Source organism: Rhinoraja longicauda, chromosome 31 (assembly GCF_053455715.1).
Source record: "Rhinoraja longicauda isolate Sanriku21f chromosome 31, sRhiLon1.1, whole genome shotgun sequence".
In the NCBI taxonomy this organism is placed as follows: domain Eukaryota; kingdom Metazoa; phylum Chordata; class Chondrichthyes; order Rajiformes; family Arhynchobatidae; genus Rhinoraja; species Rhinoraja longicauda.
Window position 1 is genome coordinate 1334836 of NC_135983.1, and position 27397 is coordinate 1362232.

The 27397-nt window shown below is 43.1% G+C and overlaps 1 protein-coding gene across 7 annotated transcripts in view; it reads right to left on the bottom strand.

Moving 5' to 3' along the window:
• Positions 1-26734, bottom strand: part of cntrl (centriolin) — a 152043-nt gene extending 125309 nt beyond the window's left edge. For 3 of the 7 annotated variants that reach the window (XM_078425889.1, XM_078425890.1, XM_078425886.1), the window contains exons 1-7: positions 26610-26734; positions 25371-25620; positions 22089-22222; positions 7416-7546; positions 7007-7148; positions 6116-6302; positions 1504-1697 (exon numbers count right to left, since the gene is read on the bottom strand). In XM_078425889.1, the coding sequence (XP_078282015.1) occupies positions 1504-1697; positions 6116-6302; positions 7007-7148; positions 7416-7546; positions 22089-22222; positions 25371-25596 (1014 nt within the window). In that variant the 5' untranslated portion in view covers positions 25597-25620; positions 26610-26734. Of the gene's footprint in view, positions 1-1503; positions 1698-6115; positions 6303-7006; positions 7149-7415; positions 7547-22088; positions 22223-25370; positions 25621-26300; positions 26428-26609 lie in introns of those variants that run through there. The other 4 variants (XM_078425888.1, XM_078425887.1, XM_078425891.1 and 1 more) reach the window with 4 other exon arrangements.
• Between the last annotated feature and the right edge of the window lie 663 nt (positions 26735-27397).

The window sequence follows — 27397 nt, forward strand, 5'->3', positions numbered from 1 at the left end:
ACAATCAGTACCCCGTTCCTGCCTTCTCCCCATACCCCCTGACTCCGCTATCCTTAAGAGCTCGATCTAGCTCTCTTTTGAAAGCATTCAGAGAACTGGCCTCCACTGTCTTCTGAGGCAGAGAATTCCACAGATTTACAACTCTCTGACTGAAAAAGTTTTTCCTCATCTCTATTCTAAATGGCCTACCCCTTATTCTTAAACTGTGGCCCCTGGTGCTGGACTCCCCCAACATTGGGAACATGTTTCCTGCCTCTAACGTGTCCAATCCCTTAATAATCTTACGTTTCAATAAGATCCCCTCTCATCCTAAATTCCAAGCCCAGTCGCTCCATTCTTTCAACATATGACAGTCCAGCCATCCTGGGAATTAACCTCATGAACCTACGCTGCACCCCCTCAATAGCAAGAATATCTGTCCTCAAATGTAGAGACCAAAACTGCACACAGTACTCCAGGAGTGGTCTCACCAGGGCCCTGTACAACTGCAGAAGGACCTCTTTGCTCCTATACTCAACTCCTCTCGTTATGAAGGCCAACATGCCATTAGCTTTCTTCACTGCCTGCTATACCTGCATGCTTACTTTCAGTGACTGAAGTCCCCTTTTCCTAACTTGACACCATTCAGATAATAATCTGTCTTCCTGTTCTTGCTACCAAAGTATACAACCTCACATGTATCTACATTAAACTGCATCCTCCATGCATCTGCCCACTCACCCAACCTGCCCAAGTCACCCTACATCCTCAAAGCATCCACCTCAGTTCACATTGCCACCCAGCTTTGTTTCATCTGCAAATTTGCTAATGTTACTTTTAATCCTTTCATCTAAATCATTAATGTATATTGACAACAGTAGTCAAGATCGAACCAGTGTTTCTAGCGCTGCAAGGCAGCAACTCTACCACTGCACCACCATGCCGCCCTAAACCTTGGGTCTGCCGACCTTAAAAGGTCCTAAACTTTGCAATTGTAATTTTACTCTGTCTCAGTGCATTCAGCAATACGGCCCGACATGCCAAGCCTTTAGCCACTGTTGCTTTTCCACTGTTCCAAAGAACCATAAATTTGTTATCATCATATTTTGGTGGGAAACCAGTGCAAATTGGCTGCACAACATTTTCTTCTTCTAGAAATTTACACAATACTTTTTAAAAACTATGACATTTAAAACCCCAGAAATTTGAATTGGGTATCAGCCACTCAGAACATTTTGTAAATTGAGCATAAAATTAAAACATTTCAACATCAATAGTCAGCTCAGTTCAGTTTAGTTGATTATCACGTGTACAGTGAAAAGCTTTTATGGTGTGCTAACCAGTCAGCAGAAAGACAATACATGATTACCACCGATCCATTTACAGTGTATAGTTACATGATAAGGGAATAATGTTTAGATTCTACATCTGTTAAATCCACTCCATTACATGTTTTTTTCCCCCAATAGCACATTCCCTTTTTAATTACTGCCTAATTAAGTATTATTCTTAACTCAAACATACCAGCTCATTCTTGGTCTCCACCTCTCTCTCTAGATTTTTGCAGCTGTTCTTCTCTCGTTGGTGTTCCAGCTGAAGTGACTTGTTCAGTTGTTCTTGGCTTTTGACATTCTCCATTGTTTCGGATTGCTTCTGTTCTAACAATTCAATCTCTTTCTTCTTCCTTTCAAGTTCCTTCTCAAGATTCTCTAGTTCCTCTGCATTGACACAACAAAAACAAATGAGCCAATAAGAATGATCAACTAAATTTTCTCTGGCTTGTTGAGGGCCAACACGGATATGGGATGGCTGTTTTGATATTTGTGGAAGGTGATCTTAGTTGCTGCTTGAAGTAGTGAACTGTGAACTAGCACTGTTCTGTATTGGGAAGGGTTGGGAATTGTTGCCGATGAGATTGGGTGTGCACAACTGTTGTTGTCTTCCTGTTTCTTTTTACTTCTTCACTCCAAATTGCTTTTTTGGTTATTCTTTTTTTTTGTCATTTAGTGCCTTGTTTTATTTATTGTGCTAATTATTACTTCTGGATTTAATATAAATTGTATGTATGAAGTGTTAGAAACCCAACTGAAACAATTAAAAACAGATGGATGTCTGCACAGTAATAACAATTTAGCTCACTGACTCTTCTCAATCCACTTTTACAATATCAAAAATTCATTTTTGAGCAATTCACAAAGCATAAGGGATTCATTTTATAAATTGATAATTCTTGAAAACCTGAAACTAGAAACAAATGCTCAAGAGCACATCAAGTAAATTGGCATCATATCTTTGTTATTTTGGCGTACAAATATAGGGCTGAAAATTTGTCCCGACAACCATGACATATTAAAGGCGGCAACGTGTGACTTATTAAAGACTATATTTTATTCCGCTTCTGAAATTTTATTCCAATGAAGTAAATGAAACCAAATTTTAGAAATGTAGTGCATTTCACGTAGCATATCACACAATTAGTCCTTGTGTGATCAAGGATACATTTCTACCCGTCTACTGATCGCCATATTGGTTATCCAGAGACACCCTGGGTTACAGACAATCAGACTTATGGAAATACAACTTTATGCTAATTCTCCCATGAATTTTTAAAGTATTTTCAAGACAATAATAAGAAAATGTTTCCTGGTATTCATTAATAGTCATACAGCATAGAAAAAGGTCCTTCGGCCCAACTTACCCATGCCAACCATCCACACTAGGGAAACCTGCCTGCATTCAGCCCATATATCCTTCTAAATCTTTCCTATTCATATGTCCAAGTGTCTTATAAATGTTGTGATAGTACCTGCCTCAACTACCTCCTCTGGCAGTTTACCAACCGCTCTTTGTAAAAAAGTTGCCCCCCAGGTTCCTATTAAATCTTTCCCCTCTCATCTTAAACTGTTGTCCTCTGGTTCTTGGTTCCTATTAGTGACTGGATAAAGAATATGGGTAGTGTAAGACTTAAGGCTAAGGCCTCCCTCGGTCATGGTTGACCAGGGGTGATACATCCTGGTTGTTAGCTGCTTGTTCCAAACCTCGGCTAGAGCAGGGTCGATGTGTGGTCGGATACAAGCCTGGGCGATGTCATATGATGGACAGGCTGTTGCCCATGCGGCACGTCCCCCCTCTCCATGTCGCTGATCGATCCAAAGGAACAGCAGAGCCGTTAGTTTGGCACTAGCGCCGTCGCAGAAGCTGCCAGAACGAGGTTGTAAACAACAACAAACTGCCTTAGGGACTCCGACTCCGGATTTTTCTTGAGGTTTACTCCCGGAGCCTTTTCCATGACTGGGTATGGCCACAAGGCAGTGGAGGTTTTAGATCAGTTTTCCCTCTGTTAGTTGGACTGCAGAGCCTCACCTGGCCGAGACTCGTGGGGGCGGGAGCGTCTACCTTCCCGTCTATAGCACCTGCCCACGGCATCCACCTTCCCAGCCGTTGTGACGCTCCACTAAAGTCAGCCATCATCCTCCGCCTGTTTCACCGTTGAGGTCTTGGTTAGATTGCTCTTTGTCAGGGACCTCCTCCTCGACCTTATCGCCATGGGTGACCCTACCAGGAGCATAGCTCCAGACGGCATCGTTCTCAGGATCTCAGGACCACACAAGCTTCTCCACCAAGGCAAAGTGACATTCCACGGAGATGTAAGAATGATGATACAATAATTATAGCAAGTGGATGGAGAGCAATACAGTATAGGTAGCTATATCAAATGAACCGGGGAGAAATTAGTTCACAGACAGTCCTCAGGAACAGAACTTAGTTTAGTTTAGTTTAGAGATACAGTGTGGAAGCAGGCCTTCGGCCCACCGAACCTGTGCTGACCAACAATACACTAGTTCAACCCTACACTATAGGACAATTTACGGAAGCCAATTAAGCTACAAACCCGCATGCTTTTGGAATGTGGGAGGAAACCGCAGCACCCAGAGAAAAGCCACGCGGTCACAGGGAGAACATGCAAACTCTGTATAGACAGCACCCATAGTCAGAATCGAACCTGGGTCTCTGGCGCTGTAAGGCAGCAACTTTACTGCTGTGCCTTTGTGCCGCCCTTGAATTCTTACATAACTTGGGAATTGCCAGTATTACTAAAACTAACACCTGAGGCTTAGCATTCTATTCCACCACAAAATTTAGATATCAATTTTTTAAAAAAAAGCGAGTAGTAAGAATGATGACCCTGAAAATATTGTAAAACCTTATTATCTTCAAGAGGGATATAGACAATAGACAATAGACAATAGGTGCAGGAGTAGGCCATTCAGCCCTTCGAGCCAGCACCGCCATTCAATGCGATCATGGCTGATCACTATCAATCAGTACCCCGTTCCTGCCTTCTCCCCATACCCCCTCACTCCGCTATCCTTAAGAGCTCTATCCAGCTCTCTCTTGAAAGCATCCAACGAACTGGCCTCCACTGCCTTCTGAGGCAGAGAATTCCACACCTTCACCACCCTCTGACTGAAAAAGTTCTTCCTCATCTCCGTTCTAAATGGCCTACCCCTTATTCTCAAACTGTGGCCCCTTGTTCTGGACTCCCCCAACATTGGGAACATGTTATCTGCCTCTAATGTGTCCAATCCCCTAATTATCTTATATGTTTCAATAAGATCCCCCCTCATCCTTCTAAATTCCAGTGTATACAAGCCCAATCGCTCCAGCCTTTCAACATACGACAGTCCCGCCATTCCGGGAATTAATCTAGTGAACCTACGCTGCACGCCCTCCATAGCAAGAATATCCTTCCTCAAATTTGGAGACCAAAACTGCACACAGTACTCCAGGTGCGGTCTCACCAGGGCCCGGTACAACTGTAGAAGGACCTCTTTGCTCCTATACTCAACTCCTCTTGTTACGAAGGCCAACATTCCATTGGCTTTCTTCACTGCCTGCTGAACCTGCATGCTTCCTTTCATTGACTGATGCACTAGGACACCCAGATCTCGTTGAACTCCCCCTCCTCCTAACTTGACACCATTCAGATAATAATCTGCCTTTCTATTCTTACTTCCAAAGTGAATAACCTCACACTTATCTACATTAAACTGCATCTGCCATGTATCCGCCCACTCACACAACCTGTCCAGGTCACCCTGCAGCCTTATTGCATCTTCCTCACAATTCACACTACCCCCCAACTTAGTATCATCTGCAAATTTGCTAATGGTACTTTTAATCCCTCCGTCTAAGTCATTAATGTATATCGTAAATAGCTGGGGTCCCAGCACCGAACCTTGTGGTACCCCACTGGTCACTACCTGCCATTCCGAAAGGGACCCATTTATCCCCACTCTTTGCTTTCTGTCTGTTAACCAATTTTCTATCCATGTCAGTACCCTACCCCCAATACCATGTGCCCTAATTTTGCCCACTAATCTCCTATGTGGGACCTTGTCGAAGGCTTTCTGAAAGTCGAGGTACACCACATCCACTGACTCTCCCTTGTCAATTTTCCTAGTTACATCCTCAAAAAATTCCAGTAGATTTGTCAAGCATGATTTCCCCTTCGTAAATCCATGCTGACTCGGAACGATCCCGTTACTGCTATCCAAATGCTCAGCAATTTCGTCTTTTATAATTGACTCCAGCATTTTCCCCACCACTGATGTCAGACTAACTGGTCTATAATTACCCGTTTTCTCTCTCCCTCCTTTCTTAAAAAGTGGGATAACATTTGCTATCCTCCAATCCACAGGAACTGATCCTGAATCTATAGAACATTGAAAAATGATCTCCAATGCTTCCACTATTTCTAGAGCCACCTCCTTAAGTACTCTGGGATGCAGACCATCAGGCCCTGGGGATTTATCAGCCTTCAGTCCCATCAGTCTACCCAAAACCATTTCCTGCCTAATGTGGATTTCCTTCAGTTCCTCCATCACCCTAGGTTCTCCAGCCCCTAGAACATTTGGGAGATTGTGTGTATCTTCCTCAGTGAAGACAGATCCAAAGTATCTGCCCTCCTACAACTCCAGACTACCAATGTAGTTGCATTTTTAATGTCTTTTCAGTTCTGGGATAATAAGTGATGGACAATAAATTATTAGCATTGCCAATGACATTTAAATCGTATGAAAGAATTTAAAATAAAATAGAATTACTATTAGCATAAAATAATATATGATTTTACCTAAATGAAATCGATCATGAGCCTCTTGCCTTTCCTGGAAAGTTATTGGCTGGCCATCCAAGTAGTTTAAAGAGCGCAAGTGATATATGACATACTGTCGGTAATGTGGAAGACTAGCTAAAGGATTATCTGTCAGGATTAGTGAAGTCAACTCTTTCAAAGATTTCAGTTTGGATATATCTTGAAGCTAAGTCAAAACAGAAAAAATATTAGATCATCCACAGGAAGAACATCAAATGCGAAGCTATGAAATCAATGAAATTATTATTTTTATCTAAACAGAAACAACATTTTCATATTGCAAACAACTCTAAACGGAAATGTTATGGCCAGGACTGTGATCAAAATATAATGAAGAAATAAAGCACTCCCGATAATTGGAGATTCATGTGCCTCATAAAGTTTGGCATTAAATTTTGCATCATTAGATCTCACTGCCCAACTCACATTATCTGAAGTTACACATTTTTTTAATTGCCATTTTCCTTGAAACAGGTCAAGGTGGCATCATATCACTGAGAAATCAAAACAGAAAATGCTAGAATTGTGCAGATAGAATTAACATTTCAGGTCAATGGTCTTTCATCAATGCAATGAAATGGTTATGATCAGTTACCCAAAATGTTACTTGTTTTTCCACATATGTCCTGACCTGTCTTTTTTCAGCATTTCCTTCAGATTTTCAACACTGCAATGGTTGTTTCAATCTTAAAATTGAGACCTAGCAGATTTCTTAAAAGCTGGATCCTGTAAAAGCGAACTAGTACATAATCTTCTCTTAACCCGTATCAGACAAATATGACATACTCGTTAACCCGATTTTTCTTCAAACTTTCAAAATATTAATAATAATAAAATGCCTTGTGGTACTGATAAATGAAATTAACCTACCAATGTAATATTGTTCTGTTTGAGGATGAGGACACGAAGAGATCGCAACTTCTTTCCAACCCATGCAGGAATTTGTTCAATATAATTCCCAGCAAGCATCAGATTCTGAAGGTTTACCATGTGCTCCAGACCTTCAATTTTACTATATGCAGGAAAAAGTTGATTTTGTTTTTTGGCAAGAGTCAAGACATGAAATGTATCAGCTGATTAGGTATGCAAAGACTTCCAATATAATTCACCACAGAATAAAACTATGATTCATACTATTAAGAATAAATCTTGACATTTGGCTTACTTATGTGAATAAATCACTGTTTGTCTTTAACTTATATAAAATGCTCCATTCAATTAATAGTCTAATCTTGTTTCTCCATTTACTTTGTGGATATATGCATCTTTTGTTACTCACCTGATTCGATTATATGAAAGACTAAGTTCACGTAGCTTCAATTGTTTGTCCAATTTTTCAATTTTCTCAATCATATTATTGTTCAAATTCAGGACAAGTAGATGGTCACATTTTTCTAGGTTTTCTATAAACTAAACACAAAACATTATTATGACTTTGTTCGCTAACAGTTGCAGGAATTAGCAAGTTAAATACTGTTTTTTACTGGAATTTGTTCCTCAATGAATCCATTCATGTACAACATTGTCACAATTTTTTTTTCCCCAAATAAATTCTTCAAAAAATGCAAATATTTTACTGCTGAGTAAAATATTATGAGCTTATAGGTTTGACTTCCATTTGAAATGAGGATTCAAATCCAGTTAGCAGAATGTCTTCAAACATTATTGTGGATAGTAGAACATTCAAATCCAGTTAGCAGAATGTCTTTAAACATTATTTTGGATAGTACAATGTCAGTCTGAAGAAATTTAAAATGTACCTTCTATTGTTAGACCGTGTAAGGCATAATTAACCATCAGCCTTTTCTCTTAATTTTTCTTTATGCTTAAAACTCAAGATCACCTGTGCTCTTAGGTAAGAAAATGAATGCACAATGTTAACTTTAATTGAAGTGGAACCGAAGTTGAACATGGATTGCTTAAATCTAAATTATGAAACACACAGGGGAAGGTAACGGCAACTTGGCCTCCTAACAGAAGTAAAACCTATATTTTGTGTAGCAATTAGAGATTGTGTGATATGAGCTGAACAATTTCGAGACAAAGAACTGTAGATGCTGGTTAATAAACAAAAGGACACAAAATGCTGGAGTAACCCCGTGTGTCAGGCAGCATCTCTGGAGAATATGGATATTGGTGAGGTTTCGAGTGGAGACCTTTCTTCAGACTAATTGTACGATTGTAAGGTGACGGGGGGAGGTGGGGGGTGATGTTGACAGGCTGATGGTTGGAACAAAGGCCAGAGACAAGAAAGGAAGGAAGGTGAGAGACATGTTTGAAGAGTTACGGATTGCAAAGCCCGAGGGAGTAAAGTGAGCGGGAGGGTGGGTGGGTGGGAGAAATAGGTAGAAGTCCAGGTGAGGCACATGGGAGGGATGAGGGAGATTAAGAGAGAGCGGGGTTAGTGAGGGGGCTACCTAATATTGGAGAATTCAATGTTCATACCTGTTGTCGGAAATTTGAAAATTATTAAGAAGATGAGTAGGTTATAGTCTGTTTAACCCTAGAGCTCACATACTTGGCATGATGGGGAAAAATGGCCAGCATAGACAGTAATAAATAGATGTGTCAATGCATATTGCCTTCACAGCACACCTTAATTAAAATAGCTAAAACTAATACACTCTGCTGAAAAGTAGGTTTCCTTATCTGTTGAGGGGGGGATATGGTCGTTTGCAGCTCTGTCTAGGTTATTATCCATTGCAACCCTGAGGTTACAACTGCTCTTTGTCACTGTGTTTAGCATCAAATCTCCCAGAAGTTAACGAATATCCTTGTCTAATAAGTAGACCCCCATCAATTCTCTCTACTGGGATATTGACATCTATGGTATCTATTTGTTAGATATATGGGAGAGAGATTTTCAAAACAACCGGAAATATAAGGTAAAAGTTAAATCTGGGGAAAGACAAAGATGAAAGGTTACAGAAACATTGATCAATGATGATTTATTTCTAATCCACAAGTAACCATTACATCATGAGAATATAAAATGCTGTAAGTACTGTGAATCTCGGAAACACTTTGGATTCTCTGAGTGTTTTTACAGTGCCCTCCAGAATGTTTGGGACAAAGACCCATCATTTAATTATTTGCCTCTGTACTCCACGATTTGAGATTTGTAATAGAAAAAAATATATTGTTAGATTTTAATAAAGGCCATTTTTATAATCACCATGTAGAAATTACATAGTCCCTCCATTTCAAGGCACCATAATGTTTGGGACATTTAGTCACAAAATGCTGGAGTAACTCAGCAGGTCAGGCAGCATCTCGGGTGAGAAGGAATGGGTGACGTTTCGGATCGAGACCCTTCTTCAGACTGAAGAAGTCTTCAGTCTGAAGAAGGGTCTCGATCCGAAACGTCACCCATTCCTTCTCTCCCGAGATGCTGCCTGACCTGCTGAGTTACTCCAGCATTTTGTGAATAAATACCTTCGATTTGTACCAGCATCTGCAGTTATTTTCTTATACATAATGTTTGGGACACATGGCTTCATGGGTGTTTGTAATTGCTCAGGCGTGTTTAATTGCCTCCTTAATGCAGGTATAAGAGAGCTCTCAGCACCCAGTCTTTCCATCACCTTTGGAAACTTTTATTGCTGTTTATCAACACGAGGACCAACGTTGTGCCAATGAAAATCAAAGAAGCCATTATGAGACTAAGAAACAAGAATAAAACTGTTAGACACATCAGCCGAACCTTAGGCTTACCAAAATCAACTGTTTGGAACATCATTAAGATGAAAGAGAGCGCTGGTGAGCTTACTAATCACAAAGGGACTGGCAGGCCAAGGAAGACCCCCACAGCTGATGACAGAAGAATTCTCTCTATAATAAAGAAAAATCCCAAAACACCTTGTGACATATTCATACACATCCATGTTTTATGTTAATGAGTTGGTGTTCAATATAAGCAGGGAATGCTGGGTAATAAAAACGCACATGATACCGGCAACTAACGTGCGAGTCTAGTTCTTCATTCTGCCGTCCGGAATATATGCTATTGAGGGAGTGCACCGTAGGTTTACTAGGTTGATTCCCGGAATGGTGGGACTGTCGTATGTTGAAAGACTGGAGCGGCTAGGCTTGTATACACTGGAATTTAGAAGGATGAGAGGGGATCTTATCGAAACATAAGATTATTAAGAGTTTCGACACGTTAGAGGCAGGAAACATGTTCCCAATGTTGGGGGAGTCCAGAACCAGGGGCCACAGTTTAAGAATAAGGGGTAGGCCATTTAGAACGGAGATGAGGAAAAACTTTGTCAGTCAGAGTTGTAGATCTGTGGAATTCACTGCCTCAGAAGGCAGTGGAGGCCAAGTCTCTGAATGCATTCAAGAGAGAACTAGATAGAGCTCTTAAGGATAGCGGAGTCAGGGGGTATGGGGAGAAGGCAGGAACGGGGTACTGATTGAGAATGATCAGCCATGATCACATTGAATGGTGGTGCTGGCTCGAAGGGCCGAATGGCCTACTCCTGCACCTATTGTCTATAACAAAATTGGCGACGAAGATGGGATTGTATAGGATTTGAGGCCGAGTCTTTCTTCGTGTCGAGTTCCTCAAGCTAGTATAGCCTTTGTACAGCTGTTTTAGGCATATTGCTACACAAGAACAGACAGGAAATTGTTTTTTTTGAGCAGACTTTCCTCATGCTTTAAAAAAAAAAAGAGAGGGACAAGATGGCGGCGCCCACAGGCTACATCGGAAACCTTGGCACTTTCGACAAAAGTAGAGAACCGTTCAGCTCCTATATGGAAAGAGCAAACATGTTCTTCACGGCAAACAACATAGTGGAGATTAGTGGTGAATGAGAGGTAGTGACTGCAATAAATAAGGCCGTTTGCGAACGCATGAAAGCGATTCTGCTCACGGAGATCAGTCCTGAAGTGTACGGCACATTCGTGAATGTCCTTTTGCCCATAAAGGCAAAAGACGTGGCATTCAACGAATTTATAGCTTTCTGCAATTTCCAGAGGCTTTGTGTTGGAGGAGCACTTCAACCCAAAGCCTCTGGAAATTGCAGAAAGCTATAAATTCGGTACTAGACACCAGAAGCAGAATGAAACAATCAGTGAGTACAGTGTTGCATTGAAAATTTTAACTTTGCACTGTAACTTTGGAACTTTTCTCAAATGCGCACTATGCGACAGATTTGTTTGTGGTCTAGTGGATGAACGAATTCAGTCCAAACTTATAAACACTCCAGATCTTACATTCGAGAAAACATGCAAGATTGCTACCACAATGGAGACGGCATCAAAGAATGCTCGCGAGTTTCGTCCACCACAGACTGCAGTGGCCTTTTACTGTGTATTGTCGACCAAGACCTGTACCATATGCGCTAAAGGTCTGTAAAGGTCGGGAAGTTGGAGAGAGGACGACCATTGGCTGAAAGTAAGTACCTGTTAATAGTGATAGAAACGGCAGTTTAAAAAGAGCGCCAATAGGGCACTGTTAATCAGTCTGTAAAGGTCGGGAAGTTGGAGAGAGGACGACCATTGGCTGAAAGTAAGTACCTGTTAATAGTGGTAGAAACGGCAGTTTAAAAAGAGCGCCAATAGGGCACTGTTAATCAGTCTGTAAAGGTCGGGAAGTTGGAGAGAGGACGACCATTGGCTGAAAGTAAGTACCTGTTAATAGTGGTAGAAACGGCAGTTTAAAAAGTGCGCCAATAGGGCACTGTTAATCAGTCTGTAAAGGTCGGGAAGTTGGAGAGAGGACGACCATTGGCTGAAAGTAAGTACCTGTTAATAGTGGTAGAAACGGCAGTTTAAAAAGAGCGCCAATAGGGCACTGTTAATCAGTCTGTAAAGGTCGGGAAGTTGGAGAGAGGACGACCATTGGCTGAAAGTAAGTACCTGTTAATAGTGGTAGAAACGGCAGTTTAAAAAGAGCGCCAATAGGGCACTGTTAATCAGTCTGTAAAGGTCGGGAAGTTGGAGAGAGGACCACCATTGGCTGTAAGTGAGTGGGAGTTAGAGTGTAATAAGTCAGTCAGAAGAGAATACGTGGATTGGTTGATCATTTAAGTGAGATGTCTGGTAAATTGGACAATCAGGCAATTTAATTGGTGATATAAGCAAGACTTGCAAAAAGGTGCAGCCCTGTCCGGGTGCTGCCCTGTGAGAAAAGTGCCCTGTGAGAAAAGTGCCCTGTGAGAAAAGTGCCCTGTGAGAAAAGTGCCCTGTGAGAAAAGTGCCCTGTGAGAAAAGTGCCCTGTGAGAAAAGTGCCCTGTGAGAAAAGTGCCCTGTGAGAAAAGTGCCCTGTGAGAAAAGTGCCCTGTGAGAAAAGTGCCCTGTGAGAAAAGTGCGAGTCTTTGGCGAGGAGGCTGAGGGGAGGAGGTTACAATTGTTTTAAGCCAGACACAAGGTAATGGCGGAAAAGTTGGTGCAGTGTGTTTCCTGCAGGATGTGGGAAGACAGGGACGTCGCTGGAGTTTCTGGGAGCTACACCTGCAAGAACTGTGTCCAGGTGCAGCTCCTGAAGGGACGTGTGGTGAAGTTGGAGAGGCAGTTGGATGACCTCAGGGCCATCCGGGAATGCGAGAGTTTCCTCGACAGGACCTATTGTGAGGCTGTCACGCCAAGGGCCCAGGTCGAGCGAAGGTGGGAGACTGTTTCAGGGGGGAGGGGACGAGGACTACAGGAGACCCCAGTGGCTGTGCCTATTGCAAATAGGTATACCCTCTTGGGAACTGTCGGGGCAGAAGACGTTTCCAGTCCGAGTGGCAAGGATACTCGACAGGGGAGACCGAAGTCAGGAAGAGCCGTAGTGGTCAGTGACTCCATCGTCCGAGGGACGGACAAAAGATTCTGTGGCAGCAGGAGGGACTTGAGGATGGTCTGTTGCCTCCCTGGTGCCAGGGTTCAACACATCACGGACCGGCTTCAGAAAATCCTAGTGAGGGAAGGCGATCAACCTGAAGTCGTTGTGCATGTGGGCACGAATGACGTCGGGCGGAAGAGGAAGGAGGTGCTACAGCGGGAGTTTAGAGAGTTGGGAAAAACACTGAGAAGTAGGACGTCGAAGGTGGTTATCTCTGGACTGCTACCGGTACCTCGTGCTGGTGAGGCCAGGAACAGAGAGATAGAGGGTATGAATTTATGGCTGAGGGGCTGGTGCAGAGAGCAGGGATTTAGATTTCTGGACCACTGGGATCTCTTCTGGGCTAGGGGTGACTTGTACAAAAGGGCGGGTTACATCTTAACAGCAGGGGGACAAATATTCTGGCAGGCAGGTTTGCTAGTGTGACACCTGTGGCTTTAAACTAAGTGGTGGGGGGGGGAGGGGTTGACAAATTGTGAATATGAAGATGAGGTAAAAAAAAGGGAATACAGGAGATATTGCAAAAGACTCTCGGAAGAATGGGAACAGAAGTTCTAGAGGGGAAAGAAATTAAGGGCAGGGCCAATTGTGACCGATGTGAGAGGGGAGGTGAATACAGAAGTTAAAGTGTTGTACTTAAATGCGCGTAGTATAAAAAATAAAGTGGATGAGCTTGACGCTCAGTTAGTCATGGGCAAGTATGATGTTGTAGGGATCACTGAGACATGGCTACAAGAGGACCAGGGCTGGGAACTGAATATTCAGGGGTACACAACGTATAGAAAAGACAGACAGGTGGGCAGAGGGGGTGGGGTTGCTCTGATGGTAAGGAATGATATTCATTCCCTTGCAAGGGGTGACATAGAATCAGGAGATGTTGAATCAGTATGGATAGAAATGAGAAATTGTAAGGGTAAAAAGACCCTAATGGGAGTTATCTATAGGCCCCCAAACAGTAGCCTCGACATAGGGTGCAAGTTGAATCAGGAGATAAAATTGGCGTGTCAAAAGTGTAATGCTACGGTGGTTATGGGAGATTTCAACATGCAGGTAGACTGGGAAAATCAGGTTGGAAATGGATCCCAGGAAAGAGAGTTTGTAGAGTGCCATCGAGATGGATTCTTAGAACAGCTTGTACTGGAGCCTACCAGGGAGAAGGCAATTCTGGATTTAGTGTTGTGTAATGATCCTGATCTGATAAGGGGACTAGAGGTAAAAGAGCCATTAGGAGGCAGTGATCACAACATGATAAGTTTTACTCTGCAAATGGAAAGGCAGAAGGGAAAATCGGAAGTGTCGGTATTACAGTATAGCAAAGGGGATTACAGAGGCATGAGGCAGGAGCTGGCCAAAATTGACTGGAAGGAGGCCCTAGCAGGGAAGACGGTAGAACAGCAATGGCAGGTATTCCTGGGAATAATGCAGAGGTTGCAGGATCAATTTATTCCAAAGAGGTGGAAAGACTCTAAGGGGAGTAAGAGACACCTGTGGCTGACAAGGGAAGTCAGGGACAACATAAAAATTAAGGAAGTATAACATAGCAAAGAAGAGTGGGAAGACAGAGGATTGGGACTCTTTTAAAGAGCAACAAAAGTTAACTAAAAAGGCAATACAGGGAGAAAAGATGAGGTACGAGGGTAAACTAGCCAATAATATAAAGGAGGATAGCAAAAGTTTTTTTAGGTACGTGAAGAGGAAAAAAATAGTCAAGGCAAATGTGGGTCCCTTGAAGACAGAAACAGGGGAATTTATTATGGGGAACAAAGAAATGGCAGACGAGTTAAACCGTTACTTTGGATCTGTCTTCACTGAGGAAGATACACACAATCTCCCAAATGTTCTAGGGGCCGGAGAACCTAGGGTGATGGAGGAACTGAAGGAAATCCACATTAGGCAGGAAATGGTTTTGGGTAGACTGATGGGACTGAAGGCTGATAAATCCCCAGGGCCTGATGGTCTGCATCCCAGGGTACTTAAGGAGGTGGCTATAGAAATAGTGGAAGCATTGGAGATCATTTTTCAATGTTCTATAGATTCAGGATCAGTTCCTGTGGATTGGAGGATAGCAAATGTTATCCCACTTTTTAAGAAAGGAGGGAGAGAGAAAACGGGTAATTATAGACCAGTTAGTCTGACATCAGTGGTGGGGAAGATGCTGGAGTCAATTATAAAAGACGAAATTGCTGAGCATTTGGATAGCAGTAACGGGATCATTCCGAGTCAGCATGGATTTACAAAGGGGAAATCATGCTTGACAAATCTACTGGAATTTTTTGAGGATGTAACTAGGAAAATTGACAGGGGAGAGTCAGTGGATGTGGTGTACCTCGACTTTCAGAAAGCCTTCGACAAGGTCCCACATAGGAGATTAGTGGGCAAAATTAGGGCACATGGTATTGGGGGTAGGGTACTGACATGGATAGAAAATTGGTTGACAGACAGAAAGCAAAGAGTGGGGATAAATGGGGCCCTTTCGGAATGGCAGGCAGTGACCAGTGGGGTACCGCAAGGTTCGGTGCTGGGACCCCAGCTATTTACAATATACATTAATGACTTAGACGAAGGGATTAAAAGTACCATTAGCAAATTTGCAGATGATACTAAGCTGGGGGGTAGTGTGAATTGTGAGGAAGATGCAATAAGGCTGCAGGGTGACTTGGACAGGTTGTGTGAGTGGGCGGATACATGGCAGATGCAGTTTAATGTAGATAAGTGTGAGGTTATTCACTTTGGAAGTAAGAATAGAAAGGCAGATTATTATCTGAATGGTGTCAAGTTAGGAGGAGGGGGAGTTCAACGAGATCTGGGTGTCCTAGTGCATCAGTCAATGAAAGGAAGCATGCAGGTACAGCAGGCAGTGAAGAAAGCCAATGGAATGTTGGCCTTCGTAACAAGAGGAGTTGAGTATAGGAGCAAAGAGGTCCTTCTACAGTTGTACTGGGCCCTGGTGAGGCCGCACCTGGAGTACTGTGTGCAGTTTTGGTCTCCAAATTTGAGGAAGGATATTCTTGCTATGGAGGGCGTGCAGCGTAGGTTCACTAGGTTAATTCCCGGAATGGCGGGACTGTCGTATGTTGAAAGGCTGGAGCGATTGGGCTTGTATACACTGGAATTTAGAAGGATGAGGGGGGATCTTATTGAAACATATAATATAATTAGGGGATTGGACACGAGGCAGGAAACATGTTCCCAATGTTGGGGGAGTCCAGAACAAGGGGCCACAGTTTAAGAATAAGGGGTAGGCCATTTAGAACGGAGATGAGGAAGAACTTTTTCAGTCAGAGAGTGGTGAAGGTGTGGAATTCTCTGCTCGAAGGGCTGAATGGCCTACTCCTGCACCTATTGTCTATTGTCTATAAAGCAACAAGTGGAGGAGGAACTCGACCGTTGGAGTGGAATGGAGTACTTGTGAAGACAGACCAGAGCAACTGGGCAACGCCATTTGTGGCCATACCCAAGGTCGACAAAACTGTTTGAGTATGCGGTGACTACAAAGTCATAATCAACCAAGCCGTTGATGACGAACAATATCCGCTGTCAACCTCGCAAGATCTGTACGCAGAACAAGAGTCTTCACTACACTGGATTTGTCTCACGCCTACACCCAGCGTCAGCGGTATTTGACTATTAACACACATAAGGGCTTGTATTCATACACAAAGCTGCCCTATGGCGTGAAATCCTCCCCGGAAATCTTCCAGTCTGTCATGGTCAAAATGTTGCAAGGTATTCCGCACTGTGTGCGCATCCAGGATAACCTATTGATAGGTTATGGCATGGAAGAACATCTGGAAATCCTCGAGCAAGTTCTCACACGACTGAACTGGCACAACGTCAAACTGCGACAAAGTAAATGTGCATTTGCGCCGTCAGAGTTAGTCTACCTTAGACTCAAAGTAGACGCCAATGGTCTGCGCAGTTGCAGATGCGTTGTCCCGGTTGTCCCATGACAACTCTGACGTGGGAAGTGAGAACTCAATTTGCACACTGCAAGTTGTAGATGAAGACTTTCCAGTGACTGCAACAGAAATTGCAGCAGAAACAGAGAAAGACACTGTGCTGAAGAGTGTCTATGAACAGACATTGAACGGTTGGACGGAAATCGATAGTGGATTGAACTCAGAACTGAAGCCTTTCCATAATCGACACCATGAATGATCATGTGAGCAGGGATACATTAAGTGGGGCTACAGAATGGTTGTACCAGTCTTTGAGAAACAAGATTATGGATGAACTTCATGCCGAACATCCTGGCATAGTAAGCATGAAGTCAATTGCCAGAAGTTTTGTATATTGGCCTGGTATCGACAGTGACATCGAGTCACTGGTGAGCAAATGTAGTGTGTGCCAAAACTGCTGGAGTAAACCACCAAAAACACCACTGCATATTTGGAATAACTATCTATTAGTACCAGAAAGTGATCATTATCCTTTTCACTCAGCATCATGCCATAGTTTACCGGAACAACTTGTTTCTGATAACAGGCCTCAGTTTCGTTCAGAACGGTTCAAAGAGTTCGTGCAGCGGAATGGTGTAAAACACACACTTGTTCCCCCACACCATCCAGCCTTCAATGGGGTGGCGGAAAGGTCAGTTAGAGTTAGAAACATAGAAAATAGGTGCAGGAGTAGGCCATTCGGATCTACGAGCCTGCACCGCCATTCAATATGATCATGGCTGATCATCCAGCTCAGTAACCTGTACCTGCCTTCTCTCCATACCCCCTGATCCCTTTAGCCACAAGGGCCACATCTAACTCCCTCTTAAATATAGCCAATGAACTGGCCTCAACTACCTTCTGTGGCAGAGAATTCCACAGACTCACCACTCTCTGTGTGAAGAAATGTTTTCTCATCGCGGTCCTAAAAGACTTCCCCCTTATCCTTAAGCTGTGACCCCTGGTTCTGGACTTCCCCAACATCGGGAACAATCTTCCCGCATCTAGCCTCTCCAACCCCTTAAGAATTTTATATGTTTCAATAAGATCCCCCCTCAATCTTCTAAATTCCAGCGAGTATAAGCCTAGTCTATCCAGTCTTTCTTCATATGAAAGTCCTGCCATCCCAGGGATCAATCTGGTGAACCTTCTCTGTACTCCCTCTAAGGCTAAAATGTCTTTCCTCAGATTAGGAGACCAAAACTGTACACAATACTCCAGGTGCGGTCTCACCAAGGCCCTGTACAACTGCAGCAGAACCTCCCTGCTCCTACACTCAAATCCTCTTGCTATAAATGCTAACATACCATTCGCTTTCTTCACTGCCTGCTGCACCTGCACGCTTGCTTTCAAGAACTGTTGATGAAGAGAAGGCTAAGAATATGCCTAAGTCTAGTTCAACCCGATTTGGCCTTGAAAATTGAGCAAAAACAGTTAAGTCAAAAACCCCACTATGACTCCCACAAAAAGGAGAGGAACTTCAAGTCAGATGAGCAAGTTGGTGTTCTCAGTCCTCCCAACAAGTCGAGACAAATGGGATGTTGGGAAAATAGTGGAAGTGTGTGGAACAAAAAGATACTTAGTTGAAGTTGGAGATAAGATCAAAAGTGTCCATGCTGATCAAATGATTCCAGCCAAAGATGAACCAAAAACTGAGCATGAATTCCTAATCCCTGAGTTATCTGAAAGTGAGTTGGAAAAGACCACTGCGGTTGAAACACAAAATTCAGTTACTACCTCAAAGAAACAGATTTCTCTGGTCAAACTCAGTGTACTAAAACAGAGCCAAACAAGCCTACAGTTGGGTCAACACTAAACCTGTTACACCTGTTACTGTTAGACAATCAGCCAGGATCCGTAAACCAGTAGTTAAGTTAGATTTGTAAATTGGATAACTCACTGCACAAGTAAAACGAAAAGGTGTAGATATGCAAAATAAATATATGTTTATCATTTAAAATTTCATAAATACAGGATAAACAATACTGGTTTAAATCAAGTATCAAAATTGTAACTGAGTACTTAGATTCAATACTTTAAAAAAAGGAGAGCAGTGTAACGTATTCAAACATATTCATGTTTTATGTTAATGAGTTGTAATAAAAACACACATGATACCGGCAACTAATGTGCGAGTCCAGTTCTTCATTCAGCCATCCGGAATATAACACACCTCTCCGACAGATCAGATACACTCTTCAGGAGTCAGGTGTGAATTTGTCAATGACCACTGTCCGCAGAAGACTTCATGTACAGAAATACAGAGGCTACACTGCAAGATGCAAACCACTGGTTAGCCGCAAAAATAGGATGGCCAGCTTACAGTTTCCCAAGAAGTACTTAAAAGAGCAACCACAGTTCTGGAAAAAGGTCTTGTGGACAGATGAGACGAAGATTAACTTATATCAGAGTGATGGCAAGAACAAAGTATGGAGGAGAGAAGGAACTGCCCAAGATCCAAAGCATACCACCTCATTTGTGAAACACGGTGGTGGGGTGTTATGGCCTGGGCATATATGGCTGCTGAAGGAACTGGCTCACTTATCTTCATTGATGATACAACTGCTGATGGTAGTAACATAATGAATTCTAAAGTGTATAGACACATCCTAACTGCTCAAGTTCAAACAAATGCCTCAAAACTCATTGGCCGGCGGTTCATTCTACAGCAAGACAATGATCCCAAATATACTGCTAAAGCAACAAAGGAGTTTTTGAAAGCTAAAAAATGGTCAATTGTTGAATAGTCAAGTCAATCACCCGATCTGAAAGAGAGCACTGGTGAGCTTATTAATCGCAAAGGACTGGCAGGCCAAGGAAGACCTCCGCAGCTGATGACAGAAGAATTCTCTCTATAATAAAGAAAAATCCCCAAACACCAGTCCGACAGATCAGATACACTCTTCAGGAGTCAGGTAAGGATTTGTCAATGACCACTGTCTGCAGAAGACTTCATGAACAGAAATACAGAGGCTACACTGCAAGATGCAAACCACTGGTTAGCCACAAAAATAGGATGGCCAGGTTACAGTTTGCCAAGAAGTACTTAAAAGAGCAACCACAGTTCTGGAAAAAGGTCTTGTGGACAGATGAGATGAAGATTAACTTATATCAGAGTGATGGCAAGAGCAAAGTATGGAGGAGAGAAGGAACTGCCGAAGATCCAAAGCATACCACCTCATCTGTGAAATACGGTGTTGGGGTGTTATGGCCTGGGCATGTATGGCTGCTGAAGGTACTGGCTCACTTATCTTCATTGATGATAGAACTGCTGATGGTAGAAGCATAATGAATTCTGAAGTGTATAGACACATCCTATCTGCTCAAGTTCAAACAAATGCCTCAAAACTCATTGGCTGGCGGTTCATTCTACAGCAAGACAATAATGCCAAACATACAGCTAAAGCAACAAAGGAGTTTTTCAAAGCTCAAAAATGATCAATTCTTGAGTGGCCAAGTCAATCACCTTTTATGCTGAAGAGAAAACTGAAGGGGACTAGCCCCCCAAAACAAGCATAAGCTAAAGATGGCTGCAATACAGGCCTGGCAGAGCATCATCAGAGAAGACACCCAGCAACTGGTGCTGTTCATGAATCGCAGACTTCAAGCAGTCATTGCATGCAAAGGATGCAACAAAATACTAAACATGACTACTTTCATTTACATGACATTGCTGTGTTCCAAACATTATGGTGCCCTGAAATGGGGGGACTATGTATAAACACTGCTGTAATTTCTACATGGTGAAATCAAAATGTATAAAAATGGCCTTTATTAAAATCTGACAATGTGCACTTTAACCACGTGATTTTTTTCTATTACAAATCTCAAATTGTGGAGTACAGAGGCAAATAAATAAATGATGTTTCTTTGTCCCAAACATTATGGAGGGCACTGTAAGTGTGCACTGTTAAGGCTTTCAATAAACTGACTTGTTCGATAGACTCACCACTGATCTACGAGCTGTTTCATTGTGTCTGTGTCTATCCGAGCGAAGCCAGATACAGTGTACGGGCATAGAACAAAATTCCCTCCGACAATACAATTGGGTTGTAAGCTTTCCAAGCAGAATGCTTGAGGTGCTGTTCCTTGAGTTTGCATGTGGTCTCACTCCCGCAATGGAGGAGACCCTGGACAGACATCAGTGTGGAAAAGGGAAAGGGAGTTAAAATGGTTAGCAGCGTGGGGAAAAAAACTGCAGATGCTGGTTTAAATCGAAGGTAGACACAAAATGCTGGAGTAACTCAGCGGGTCAGGCAGCATCTCTGGAGAGAAGGAATGGGTGACGTTTCGGGTCGAGAAGCTTCAGACTGATTAGGTGTCTACCTAAAATGGTTAGCAACCAGGAGATCTATTGAGTCTTGGTGGACAGAATGCAAGTGCTGGAAAAATAATCCCCAACATTGTAGAATACAATCTTCATTTTGACCAACAATAAACATCCTGATTTTTTTTTTTCACATAGGCATTTGACTGACAAATGGACTGCATTTTCTAAAGAATTACTGCAAATTAGATAAAGACAAATGTTGGAGTGCACAGAAACAAGCTCTTCACCCATGAGGTTGAATGTCGAGTTTTTCACCGAACTACCCTGATCCCATTTGACAGCATTACAAATTTTATTTCTATTATAAATGGAACCATAATCTGGATGGGTGTGGCAGAGATTGTAGTCTGCTTTTCAAATATTAATTAATGTAAAACAACTCTGAATGAAACTGGACAGATCTGAGTGACATTTGCAAATGTTGGTGCCCCAGGACAAGAAAGTATTAGATATATTGTACTAATTTATGGGCTGCACTAATACCTTTACAAATGGAATATAATTCATATTTTTCAGCAACCTAATTCAGGTTACATTTAGAGACATAGAGTGATACAGTGTGGAAACAGCCCTTCAGCCCAACTTGCCCACACCGGCCAACATGTCCCAGCTACACTAGTCCCACCTGGCCGCATTTGGTCCATATCCCTCCAAACCTGCCCTATCCATGTACTTGTCTAACTGTTTCCTAACTGTTGTGATAGTCCCTGCCTCAACTACCTCATCTGGCAACTGGTTCCATACACCCACCATGCTTTGTGTGAAAAAGTTACCCCTCGGATTCTTATTAAATCTTTTCCCCCCGTAATATTTTGAATCATTATATCAATGCACTTAATCCTATGTATTACCTTAAACATCTTCCCTCCTGCTTTTGATAGGCAAAGATTGAGGGACTGGATAGAACTCAACTGTTCTTGTTTTGACAATTTTTTGATCAAGTTCTCAGTGATGTATCGGATTCCAGGGCTCTTACAAACTGTATCTGAAAAGGTAAAAGAATGCAGTTTTGATTTATCAATCAATATCTTTTTTTCTGCGCATAAACAGGCTGCCCTAAAATCAAGCAAGGATGTGGTCATGATGTTTCTAAATAATAAACTCCGTAGCCAGGTTCTCAAACAAGATTCAACAACTTGAGTTCAGGGCCTTGACCTTTTTGAAAGTTTTTTAATTCAATATTTTAGCAACACAAGTAGAAAGAGTGGTAATGAAGGCATATGTTATGCTTTACTTATTGACTATAAGAGTCAGGAAGTCATGAAGTCTTGGGAGGAGCCAGCGCTGCCGTCGCAGCTGCGGCTTGCCTGCAGTCCGTCTGTCTTTTGTGTTTTTTGTTGTTTTTGTCTGAATTGTAGTTTTAATATGGTGTAGGGTTTATATGTTATGTTTGGGGGGGGGGTGGGAGGGAACGGGAACTGTAAAATTCTCTCTCCCGAACGGAGTCGCGACTTTTGTTTCTGTGTCGTGTCTCCGTTCCCGTTGCGGCTTACCAGCGGCCATGCACCTGGAACCACCTGGGGCTCTGGTTCGCAGAGCCCGCGGCCCGGACTCACCACCTGCGGCGCTGGCTGCCTGCGGATGCTGCGGGAGTGGCTGCGACTCGTCTCCGGAGGCTCCGGCGCGGGCCGCGTGGACGTCGGAAGCCCGCAGGCCCCTGGGTGGGGGCCGACATCGGGAGCTCCGGCAGCGGCAGAGGCAGCGTGTTCGCCCGCCCCGAATCGCGGGGATTGGGTCGGCCCGCCGCGGACCTTTCACCGTCCGGCGCGGCCTAGAATAGGCCGCAGGATTTTCACCGCCCAGCGGGGGCTTCAATGTCGGGAGCCCCGACCGCCCCGACGTGGCAACTCCAACAGCCTGACCGCGGGACAAGACGGCAGGGGAAGAGAAAAGACATTGTGGCCTTCCATCACAGTGAGGAGGGGACTGGAGGAGACTCACTGTGATGGATGTTTCTTTTTGGTTGGTATTAGTTTGTGATTGTATGTGTTATTGCATTTTTATTGATTATTCTTATTGGTCTTATTATTCAACTGCGGGTAATGTTTCATTTCACTACACATTTATGTGTATGTGACAAATAAACGACTATGACTATGATCTATAGGACTTTAGTTAGGCTACATTTGGAGTATTGCGTGCAGTTCTGGTCACCCCATTACAGGAAAGATGTGGAAGCTTTAGTTTTACCAGGAGGTTTACCAGAATGCTGACTGGATTAGAGGGTTTCAGCTATAGGGAAAGGTTGGATAGACTTAGATAGTTTCTTCTGGAACACAGAGGTTGAGGGGAGACCTGATAGAAGTATATAAAATTATGAGGGGCATAAAATGGGTCGGCAGTCAAAACATTTCTCCCAGGGTGGAAATGTCCAACACCAGAAGGCATAGCTATAAGGTGAGAGGGGAAAAGTTTAATGGAGATGAACAAGGCAAGTTTTTTTTACAGAGGGTGCCGGGGGCCTGGAAGGATAGTCAATCTTCCTCCACCGAAGATACAATAGTGGTGTTTAAGAGGCTTTTAGATAGGCATTTCAAAGTGCAAGGAATAGAGGGTTTTGGATCATGTGCAGGCAGAAAAGATCAGTTCTGCTAGGTATCATGTATAGCACAAACACTTTGGGCTGAAGGGCCCGCTCCTGAGCTGTACTGTGTAGGAAGGAACTGCAGATGCTAGTTTAAACAGAAGATAGACACAAAACACTGGAGTAACTCAGCGGGTCAGAAAAGGAATAGGTGATGCCTCGGTTCGAGATCCTTCCCCAGACTGGCTTGAGACGGATTTGGGGGGTTCCCATGTCCACATGGGTAACAGTCTGAAGAAATGTCCTGACTTAAAACAACACCTATCCACATCCTCCAGAGATGCTGTGTTATTTTGTATTCTATGCAAGATTACAGAATCTGCAGACCCTTGCGTCTCTCTCATGAGAAAGAGCTGGATTTGCCAAAACCATCTGTCTTGTACTGTTTGTGGGTTAGAGGTAAGAATGCTTCTTTTTGGACCCATGCTCATTGACATAAAGATTCTAGGTTTGGAAAATACCACCCGACAATTCCAATCTTTGAGATATTGTGTCCTGCAGCCTTCTCTGAAGTCCTCTTGCTTAAGTGGAAGCCAGGCCCATCACAAAAGAAAATTTAAAGGAGAGGCCATGGCCAAGGAGAAAAAAAAAACTGCAAAATATTTAGTTACATTTCAACTTCCCCCATAAGTGCATGGATCAGAGTGCTTTCAAAATTTCATACTTTTTGTTTTTTCCATTGATACACAATGTGCAGTTTGGAAAAAAAGTAGTTAAATAGTTTCCTATTAAGCTTTTGAACATGCTCTACCTTGCTGAACTACGAGACATAGACAGAGAAACACAATTCCATTCCCACCCGGTTTTTCTCTAAGGGCTGTTAGCACATTGATGTACCATCAAAAAGCATAAATCATAAGAACATTATTGGAAAACCTAATTGATCAGTTATTGTGTGTCACCATTTTGAGAACATGTACTATACATTTTAATGACTTTTGCTTGTACCACACATTTGCATAGAAAAATGAAATAAATAACCAACTTTACAATTTAAAAATTGGTGGTGGGGAACTTGACCGAACGTTACTTGCATTTCTGGGACATCCACTTGCATTTATATGCACGTAACCTAAATACATTTACCATCTTGCATACTGGACTGTTTCCCAATACTTTCCTATATATGTAATGATAATACACCACAGTGAATGGGGAAAATGAATTGGAGTTCCATCAGTATATCAATCTTTAATGTTTCTAGATCATCTCTTAATGCTAGTCCATAGCATAGCACTTTTTCATAGATCCATATGAATCATCATTTCCCGTTGAAAGTTGCCAACCTCGTTCTATACAGTCCATATTGTGCATTTAGTTTCATTATGGTAGGAGCCTACTTGTGATCATCAGCCAGCCTAAATTAATAATTTTTAAAAATCTATTTGCATTAAAACATGACACAGCAGCATGAAAAATGATGACAATGTAGCCATCATAATTGTACGGTGAAAGTGTCAGAGGAAAACAAGCTCGATTAGTGTTGGTATGTTAACAGGAAAATATGGGTTAATGTAGATTTTAAACTACGCAAAATCTAAATGCTTACCCCTTCCAGTGTAATATGTAATGGCAGATCCTCCTTCGCTTTCATCACTGATATCAAGCTGCTGCACGGCAAAATCAGAGGGGTTGTATAATTCTGGAGTATGAGGCCTGCTCGTTGGGGACGGTGATCTAGTCCTTGAATTTATAACAGAGGAGACCGGGCTTTGCATGTCACAATTTGATGCTTGTGGTCTATCGATTACAAGTTGTGGGGACCTTTTCCGCATGGTGTTAGCTGTCCTCAATCACTGCTGAAAGTAAAAATGTTTGCATTATGATGAAAAATGTGGGTAAATTTGTAATATGTGTCTTAACCTAATAACCTCTGTAAGATTTAATAATAAAACAGTGAAGATTTTCAAGATTTTCTTCTACTGCTCATAAGATAATTATTTTTGGAAAAAGGAGGAAACCAGGTGAAGTCAGGCCGACATCCTTGCAACATTACCCTAGATGTTATCCAGAGCACACAATTGGATATGTCCTGCTATGTCTTCAGATGACTTGATTTTGATTTATGTGACTGGATCAAGCTATAAACGATGCAAACTGGGATCGATACCAGGTCAGGGTCATGGCCGTCAGCAAATGCTGATCAATTAATTGCAATTTCAATAATTATTAATTACAAATTTAATAATTAACAATGCAGAACCTCCAAGTTCCGCCTTGGATTAAATGTGCAAACCAGAGACACAGTATAAAGAGTTTAAACGGTCTTACAGAAGACTTTACTTCCTCATCCGCAACGTAATAACTTGTAAATATTAAACAAAAACGGCGTTCCAGCGCATCAACAAATATATTTTAAAAGTACAGGCGGGTTCCTGCCGGATGTGCAAGGAGTCGATCGTTTTGACCACTACCACCCTCAGTCCACTTGTCAGTTTTTTTAATTTAAAAACTGATGGCGTGGATAGAATTAACTCACCAACGTAGGAATTCCGACACGTCACCGGTCCACCACGAAAGTCTTTGCTATAAAAGTTTTTTTTTATAAGTGAGGACAATGAATATTTCGGATGTTGTTGCCCCATTAAACCCAATAATGGCCTCAACGCTTCATGTGGGAGTTTGTGTCGGCCATCGGTTGACATGGGAACGCTTCCACGCTTCCACGCTCCATCCTCCATCCTCCATCCCCCATCCCCCCCCTTTAATTCCGATACACCACGAAATATAAATGACCATGATATCAAAATATGATGTGTCTTTAAAAAAAAAATCTGGGTGATTGTACCTGTGTGGTGCCCGGTGCAGCCGCTCAGTCAGTCAGTCAGTCGATAACGTGACCACAACAGGTGAGGGCGGGCTACGCCGCGCCGCGCAGCCGTTGGCCGACGCCATGTTTGTTTGGGGAGGTGATGGCGGCGCGCGTCTCCAGCCCGCCGGGCGCGCGCCTCCCCCTCCCCCTCCCCCTCTCCCTCCCCCTCCCGCCGGGCGCGCGCCTCCCCCTCTCCCTCCCCCTCCCGCCGGGCGCGCGCCTCCCCCTCCCCCTCCCGCCGGGCGCGCGCCTCCCCCTCCCCCTCCCCCTCCCGCCGGGCGCGCGCCTCCCCCTCCCGCCTTTCCAGAGGCCCCGGCGGGCGCCATGGCCACGAGTCAGCAACGAAACCCTGGGAACGTCAGCATCAAGAGTTCTTGCATTGCTCTACACACACTCGCTATAATTATTTAATCAACTACCCAAATTCTTTATGGGGATAATAGTCTTTATCCATGCGGTGAGGAACACTTATGGTTGTTCATGAAGAGTGAGTGGTGTGCCATTGTGGTAATTGGATTGATACCCAGACCTCTGTTACTGTAGGGATTATCAAAATATAATGTCTCTTTTTAAAAAAAATCTGGGTGATTGTACCTGTGGTGCCCAGTTCAGCGGCTCAGTCAGTCAGTAACGTGACCACAGGTGAGGGCAGGCTGCACTGCGCAGCCGTTGGCCGACGCCATGTTTGTTTGGTGAGGTGATGGTGGCGCGCGTCTGCAGCCCGCCGGGCTCGTGCAGTCTCCATCACAATAAATAGACTATTG